The sequence below is a fragment of the Phoxinus phoxinus genome, assembly GCF_949152265.1.
Source record: "Phoxinus phoxinus genome assembly, chromosome: 19".
Lineage (NCBI taxonomy): Eukaryota > Metazoa > Chordata > Actinopteri > Cypriniformes > Leuciscidae > Phoxinus > Phoxinus phoxinus.
In genome coordinates this window covers 8,813,485-8,822,348 of record NC_136894.1, presented here as the reverse complement: position 1 = coordinate 8,822,348, position 8,864 = coordinate 8,813,485, and the positions used below count along the sequence as shown (strand labels likewise).

General features: G+C 37.9%; 1 protein-coding gene across 1 annotated transcript; it reads left to right on the top strand.

The window, feature by feature from the left end:
• Nucleotides 1–2,043: 2,043 nt before the first annotated feature.
• stk3 (serine/threonine kinase 3) lies at nt 2,044–8,788 on the top strand. The gene is made up of 11 exons (XM_079590155.1): nt 2,044–2,271; nt 2,595–2,675; nt 2,756–2,884; nt 2,987–3,101; nt 3,187–3,351; nt 3,971–4,138; nt 4,227–4,364; nt 4,507–4,632; nt 4,716–4,908; nt 4,996–5,168; nt 7,256–8,788. Exons 1-11 carry the CDS (start codon nt 2,249–2,251, stop codon nt 7,412–7,414), a joined length of 1,470 nt encoding a protein of 489 aa, XP_079446281.1. The 5' UTR covers nt 2,044–2,248; the 3' UTR covers nt 7,415–8,788.
• The last annotated feature ends 76 nt before the right edge of the window (nt 8,789–8,864 follow it).

Here is an 8,864-nt window from a genome sequence, read left to right as displayed (position 1 = left end):
AGCACTGTCAACAGCCTTGGGGCTATGAGTGGCAAACTGTCCACACTGTACATATGTGATAGGCTGCCCTCTTCTGGGTTAAAAGGAACTACATTCTCTTCGCTCAAAGAGGATAGCACACAGGGCCTAAAATTAACACTGAAAGACTCGCCAAGAGCCAAATGCAAAATCAGCGATGGCGAGTATGAAACGGTTTCAGGCTGGTAACATTTTTATAAATTCTAACAACGCAATGTTGTGAGAACATGAACGTGAACAAATTAAAAAAGTCGCTCGGAACAGTTGACAACCAGAGCTGCGTCCTCACGATAGTTTAGGCTAAGTGCAAGAAGACTCGAAAGGGAACTCAGTTTGTTTCTCACGCGATGTGGGAAGTTTTCTGTGCGCAAACATCCAAAATGCGTGCCCAGAAAGCTGTGTCTCACACGATCACCGTGATTTTGCCAAGTAAGACATGTTCCTGCATCAACATATTTTGTTGATCCTGGAATAACATTCCAGTCCCCAAATTTAGTTCTTACCCTATCCCTATCCCTACCCATAAACCTCTTTTCCCTAAAAACAGAGGGAATAGGTGAATAACACTGATGTAGAAGCACCTAATCCTGGTTCTAAGCCTAAACTTGACATAAACTGTAAACTTGTCCCTCAAATCTGATTGGTTGATTAGAAAGTTGTTCCAGGATCAACAAAGATGTTGATCCAGGAACAACTTGGTGAAATCACGTTCACCGTCTCACACATGCAGCGCAGAGCGCGCAAATACTTAATTGAGCTCTCTTTCACGTCTTGCGCTTGAAAGAACAGATTTACACAAAGATGTAAACATAGTCGGTTATGTTTTAAGTGAACGTAAATAGTTGAAAAAGAAAACATGAGTACAGTATATCCAAACAAACAACTAACAAACAAAAGACAAAGAGAAAATCACTTACCGTACTGCTCTTCTGAATAACCTTTTTTTTTACTTTAATAAGGATAAATCTGTGTTTAAATACAGTGAAAAACTATGCAGTGATTATTTTACATTTGATATTTGATTACTTTATTAAAGTTATGTACCTGAAAACTTAGAATACTGTTAGACCTACCTGAAAAGCACAGCTTATTTAATTTGATTCTTTGTTCGGTTGTATTTGTTTGTGCTTTTACTGACTGTTTATTGGTCTTTAATAATGTTTTAAATTTATATTAGGCAAGTATATTAGCTATGGTATCGAAATTGGAATAGAGAATTGTGAATTTTCACTGGTATCTAACATTTTGGTGTCATTACTGCCTGTTCATGGCTGGTAAAAAAAATAGTTATGGCCGATAAATTTTCTTATTGCTGTGGCAAAAAAGTTAGTATTAGGCCCTCCCCATGATTCCACAACAGCAGTTCAAGACTAGTATGACATGCTGATAATCAGCATTTTGGAACAAGCGTGAATGTGATATTGCTTTTATAATAGTTCAATAACTGTCCTTAAAAATGGTTATTGCTCTCAACATACCGATTCTGGTTTGTGAACAAGCGGACTGGCCGAGTGATAAGACAGTAAAAAGCGACCCAGTGTTGTACTCTGAAACATGGTTCCGCCAAACAGAGTAGAGAACAGGAACTAACTAACTGAACACCAATATCCCCCGGTGTCACAGACAAGGCTAGTCCCAGACTAAAATGCATTTTTTAGCTGTTTTAACTGAAAGCAACTTTCTGACATATCTCAAAATATGCCACTGACATTGTTTTGTCTCAATTTGCACACCAGTAATGTTTTTGTTTTTTCTAAGGCTGTTTATAAAAGCAACTTAAATGTCCTAATTGAACTAAAGTCTAATCCTGGTTTAATCTAAGCCCTGTCTGTGAAACCGGGCTTCAAACTGGCACTCTTTTTAACCAATTCCTGCAATAATAAACGTAAATGTAAGTTATTTACTGAAACACTAAGTGACATTTCACCGTTGCTAAGCGAAATATACATAAAAAGATTGTCATTATTTTATAAAGAGTCAGTGCATGCTTACGGTATTATATTTTATCAAGGTCGCGGGACTTTTAGTTTGAAGTGCAGTTTATCATGGAAAATCCCACACGTCATTTCGCTTCACATCGTTGTTAGCGGCGGCGGTGCGGAAAGGCAGATAGCAGCAGTGCTTCCTGAAAGTCCAAACAAAACATGCTTTATAGCTGTTTTCTTTAGGTTTTGAACAAACAAACTTTTTGAAATTAGTCGGAAAATACCCATTCATTTGAATAACAAAAATGGAGCATTCGGTGCCCAAAAAGTAAGTGAAATGGCCAGCTCGGCTAACCAGTTATCAACCAAGCTAATATTTACAGGCCTCATCTCACCAACCAAACTGAAACTTCAGATCATTGAACGTCCTAGAATAGATTGCGTGGTTGATATCTTGATGTTCGTTGTTATATCTACAAAATGAACGCTTGAACGTATTCTGACCTAACGTTACAGTTACAGTTAACGTTATGTTAATTGGTATAACGTTTTCTAAGTTTGGGATAACGTTACATTATAACTGCGAGTGTCTGAGCCCATGACGTTTTATCATATGCATTGAATAAATTACGATTGTCTTGTTCATGACAGTAAGCTGAAGAAACTCAGTGAAGACAGTCTTACCAAGCAGCCAGAGGAAGTATTTGATGTCCTTGAAAAACTTGGAGAAGGGTGTGTACCACTCTTATACTTAAGTGATATTGAATAAATTTTGTATGGAATATTCACATTATGAATGCTTTTTGGTTCAGATCATATGGCAGTGTTTTTAAAGCCATTCACAAGGAGTCAGGCCAGGTGGTGGCCATTAAACAGGTTCCTGTCGAATCAGACCTACAGGAAATCATCAAAGAGATCTCCATAATGCAGCAATGTGACAGGTAAAGCATCTCATGAATTAATAATAATAATAAAGCATTGTATTAATATATTGTTTTTGGGCTTAAGTAATTCCCAATTACTCTATCCTTGTATTTTAACAGTCCTTATGTGGTGAAGTACTATGGCAGCTATTTCAAAAACACAGATCTGTGGATTGTGATGGAGTACTGCGGCGCTGGATCGGTGTCTGATATAATCAGACTGCGCAACAAAACGGTAAAATATGAAAATATAACTATAAATACACCGAACAGATTCATCCCATACTTAATAACACTGTTTTTTTCTTTCTCATGACAAGCTCACCGAGGATGAAATCGCGACTGTCCTCAAATCCACCTTGAAAGGTCTGGAATATCTCCATTTCATGAGGAAAATCCACAGGGACATCAAAGCTGGGAATATTCTTCTCAACACAGAAGGTCATGCCAAACTTGCTGATTTTGGAGTGGCTGGACAACTTACTGTGAGTATTAAACCTATCTGCTTTAATGTAGAAAAATCGCATACATTTTTGTTAAAGGTTTGGACATTACTGATTATTCTTATTTTTAGAATAATAGTAAAGTCATCGAAAATATAAAAGAACTAGTGCTTTTCTTATTTGTCTGTTTGTACGATGATGTTATTGTATTTGCTTTTATTGGTCCAGTTTCTCTCTAAATTAGTTCCTGTAAAGATTACATACCAGACTGTACCATCTCTACTGTAACATGGTCCCATATTAGCTGAAAACTAAGATAAACATTAAATGTAATTAATAAAAATGTAATTCAGTTTAAATTCAGATTTAGTAGGTTTAGCTTCTTCAAAAAAAAAAGCCTAGATTATATATTTTTTTTTTCTGAGTCCAAATCATCCTTAAAAAAAGTTGGTTTTGGGAAAAAAAATACTTGCAAATAATTTACATAAAACAAAATATGACAAAACTATTTATGTTTGACTACAAAACTAATTTAAGGATAAGCATTCCAATCAAAAGGTTTTCTTCTAGTATATTTTTCGATCAAGTTTGTCCAAACTGGTGGTGTATCATGTTATACGTGAATTAATGTTATTATGTCTATTTATACTGACCACAATAGGACACAATGGCAAAGAGGAACACAGTTATCGGGACACCCTTCTGGATGGCACCAGAGGTGATCCAGGAGATCGGATACAACTGTGTGGCTGATATCTGGTCTCTCGGCATCACGTCCATAGAAATGGCTGAAGGAAAGCCTCCCTATGCAGACATTCATCCAATGAGAGTGAGTGGAACACACTGAAGTCTTTGACTTTAAATTTTGATAAGAAACTGGATGTTGACTCTGTGGTTTTGTTAATTTGTGTCATCAGGCTATTTTTATGATCCCCACAAACCCTCCACCCACGTTCCGCAAGCCAGAGCTGTGGACTGACGAATTCACCGATTTTGTGAAGAAATGTCTGGTGAAGAACCCAGAGCAGAGAGCGACGGCCACTCAACTGCTGCAGGTGTGGGAAGAGCCTTGCTAACTAATAGTTCCTGTTTATGATTCATACAGTTACTAATTCACTCTCTATTTTAGTTTGGGGGTTTTCCATGAAGTAGTGTTTATAAACATCTAATATACTTGGTATTTTGTCTGTTTGGCAGCATCCCTTTATAACCAATGCTAAGCCAGTGATCCTCCTGCGGGACCTGATCACAGAAGCCATGGAGATGAAGATCAAGAGACAGCAGGAGCAGCAGAGAGAGCTGGAGGAGGAGGATGAGAACTCTGTGAGTTGCATATCAGTTGTTCAGTTTTCGATTAGCTCAGCATTTGTGTTTTAGCTGATGTCACGTGCGACTGCATTCTACAGGAGGAGGAAGTAGATTCAGGCACCATGATGAAGTCGGGTTCGGAGAGCGACGGCACCATGCGGGCCACGGGCACCATGAGCGACGGCGTTCAGACCATGATCGCGCACGATGGCACCATGCTGGAGTCTGACCTGGGCACCATGGTCATCAACAGCGATGATGAAGAAGAGGAAGATCTCGGCTCGATGAGGAGTGAGCCTTTATGTCTTTTTATCTTTTAATTAACATTTTTGTGGCTCTTTGAGAAATGTATAATCTGACGTTTTATCCTCTAAATAGGAAATCCTACATCTCAGCAAATTCAGCGTCCATCCTTCATGGACTACTTCGACAAGCAGGACTCAAATAAAGCTCAAGAGGGTTATAACCACAACCAGCAGGACCCGTGTTTAATTTCCAAGACCGCTTTCCCTGATAATTGGAAAGTGCCGCAAGATGGAGATTTTGATTTCGTAAGTGCTTTGATGGGTGTTTTGATTCGTTTTGTGTTAGAGCTGCACGATTAATTGTTAAAGATCGCAATCTCAGTTCAAACACCCATGCGATCTTATTTCTAAATGACAACGATACGGCTATGTCTATTAAACCTTTGACAAGTACGATCGCAGCTGAACATTCAAATCTGCGTTGGCGTTGCCACTGACCCAGAGAGAGCAGTTGTCATGTATAGGCAGGGGTGCACATAACTGGTACGCAGGTACGCATGCGCGACAAAAATCAGGAATGCGTAATGCCACTTGTGTTACTACGCGCCTTTGCGTACTGTCGCCAAAATGCAACCTAGGCAGTGTAGCCTACATTTCATTTTTTTACAGAAAACGAGACGATAACTAAATAAAAACCCGTTTTAAATGACGAGCACTATGACGAAAATGTATTGACATTTTCGTCAACAAATACAAACGGAAATGTTAGGGAGGGACGATTGGGGAAGAGATCCAGTCAGAACTGATTTGCGTTTGGAAGATGCGCTACCCAGCGGCACACGAGTTGGCATGCGCTTAATGCATCTCATAAATCGTAAAAAAATTTAAACGTCTGGGAGAAAGAGAAGGGCAGACATATGGATAGATCTGAATAAGAGTGACGACGCGAAAGAGAGCTTTATTCAGTATATTTTTCTGTGCACACACACACACACACACACACCGCGCGCGCGCTCTACCGAAGCGTGCAGCCCTGCACACTATACAGCTAAAGCGCGCTGCGCGCAAGGACTGAATTGATCTCTCTTTCGCTTCTGAATGGACAAATACACACAACATTATGTCTAAATTTCCGTTTTGGAGAGTATTCACGTAAACACATTTGGTTATGTCTTTACAGAACGTACAGTGCATCCGTGCAATTGGATCTGCACACTCGGTCTTAAAGTGACAGTGCACAATAAACCTAATGCCTTCTGTACACTTAATATTGATCAAACAACAAAATAAAAAGAGAAAATCCACTGCTCTTTAATATCTTTAATAAGGATTAATTATATTTAATTCATACAAATAAATATATCTGAACAATAACACTTCAAATAAATAAAAATTCTATCATTTTAGGTCGTTTTTTTCCACGCTGATGTAAATTTATGTGTTCGTTAAAAAAAAAAAACTTTGGTTTTAGTTAGTTATTTTTATGCTATAAAAACGGGAATGTGACGTCATGATTGACAGCTGTGGCCACGCTACATATGGGGTGAGTACCAAACACCATCTCCTGGTACTCACCTGAGTAACTCACTGAAAAAGTTATGTGCACCCCTGTGTATAGGTATGAAATTTACAGAAGCGATCAAAATAGAATAAATCACTTTTCGAAATTTACTTGACGCTTTAAATATTGTATCTATTACATCATAACACCTGACCTGTAGGTGGTAATAAGTGATTGTTAAAATAGTTTTTATTTGTCTATGAATCCGAAATCAAATACTTCCCCACTATACAGTAGGCGAAAAACAGCATGCGACAAAAGAAGTACCGGTAGGTCTGAATTCACTGTACTAAAAGAGAAGGCAAAAGGAACCTGGTTGTCCTCCTTCCAGCGAGATTCTGAAGTGCATACGTTGGACACTTTACTATCCCATGAGGCCACAGGAAAGGATTTGTGAATGGCAGTGAAGCGAAGCAACTGATGATGATTGGTCACATGATATTGACAACATGGCGAATGTAGTACGTCCGGATTACATTCATACTATATAAAACATACTTTTTTCAGTGACAGCGAAGTAATTACTTCAAAATATTGACCTACTCGAGAGTGTGCGATTTCGGGCGCAGCCATTCATGCACGAGATTCATTCAAAAATGCTGATCATTTGAATCATTCACTCAAGCTTTTTCTTCTTCTTACATAACTCATTCAATTAAATATTTCTTAAATAGACTGCAGCAATTAACATTTTGTCAGAACCTCTATTAAATGACGTTTAGTTTAGTTGTCTATTCAGATTTTGTCACCTCTATTTTAAACAAAAATGTAAAAAATTGTGATTTGTATGCATAAAGCTGATTAAACTGAATGAGTTTTTCTGTCTATGTAGCTGAAAAACCTTGATTTTGAGGAGCTCCAGCTGCGTCTCACTGCTCTGGACCCCATGATGGAGCGGGAGATTGAAGAACTGCGGCAGCGCTACACGGCTAAAAGGCAACCCATCCTCGACGCCATGGATGCGAAGAAACGCCGACAGCAGAACTTCTAACCGACTTCAAAGCTGGCTGGCCAGATCTTAATGTTCCCTCCTGTGTTCAATCTTTGTACTGATGCATCTTATTCTAAACTCCTGCTGTTTCTACATTTGAAGAAGGTCCCAGTGGATGTATAAAACAAAAAATCTATTTTGTTCTTTAGAATTCAAAGGTCACATGTTAAAATATTATGAGTTCATCCTAAATAGAGAAGATTGAGTCTCACCCTCACACAATATTATCAAGTTTATGCTTTTTGTTTTCTAATTTCCAAAAAAACGATTTCAGCCATTTCTACATCTGTGGTTAATACTATCCTAATACTGTAAATGAAGCCAAGGGAAAAATTACTGTGATAATGTAAAGTTTTGTGGCTGAATTCATAAGAAATGCTGGTTGAACTGCTGCAGAGTCATTTTTAGGTGTGAATGGATTATTAAACCAAAGACAATCAAAAGCAAACAATGCCTTAGAGTGCTTGTTAACCCTCTTTTTAAAGTTTGCATCACCAAGCTTTAGGTTAGTATTCTGCTAATATGGGACCATGTTACAGTAGGGATCTTTATCCTGGAATTAATTTAGAGAAAAACGGGACCAGTACTGCAGCTATGCTTCCCATTCCATCAAAATTCCTCTTCAGCACAAAGTAAAGTTTGAAACATCTGTCCACAGCTTTGTAAATATGCATGGCTTATTTATGCTGAATGTCACTTTCTCAGTTTCTGTGTCGTCTTCCTTATGTTTTCTTCACTGCCACTGGCTCTTTGATAAAGTGTGGCAAATGTTTGTGAGGAAGTGAGAACTACTTTTCCTGTGCCCCATTTTAAAGTTCTCGCTTTATCTCAGGGGTTGCTCGGCTTTGAACTTTTTCTTCTGGTCTTTTTCAAAGATTTCAATGCAGTGATTTTGTGTTTCTCATTATGGGAATGGTACCATCATTACTAGGCCTATTGAGTCTCTCCATACTTACCATAAAGCAATAAGGCAACTCAAGGACACAGTAATGTAACAATGCCAGTAATGTGAATGGCCTAAAATGTTGCTGAATCTTTTAAGAGAAGGATGAATCGTTTTAAAATAGATCTTAAAATGACTCTAACAATGTTTATGCCCTGATTGTGGACTGAGTGATGATGTCTATGAATTTGAGCTGGTTTGAAGTATAGTCAGTTAATTTTTTTTTTTCTTCTTTAAAATGATAGTTAGGAATGCTACCAATGCCTTACATTTCCTGCAGTTGTGAGTTATATCAGTGTTTCATACTCTGACATTTACATAGGCACGTTTTTACTGAACACTCTAATTTATTTTGCATTATTCATATTGTATGTTATTTTTTGCACCCTGCATATAGTTTTTGAATAAAGGTCTGTTACTTGTCTCATTAATTCACATGTGGACTTATTAACAATATATTTTAGCTATTAAATATACAGAGAAACCTGAACACAAAAGAGAAATTCA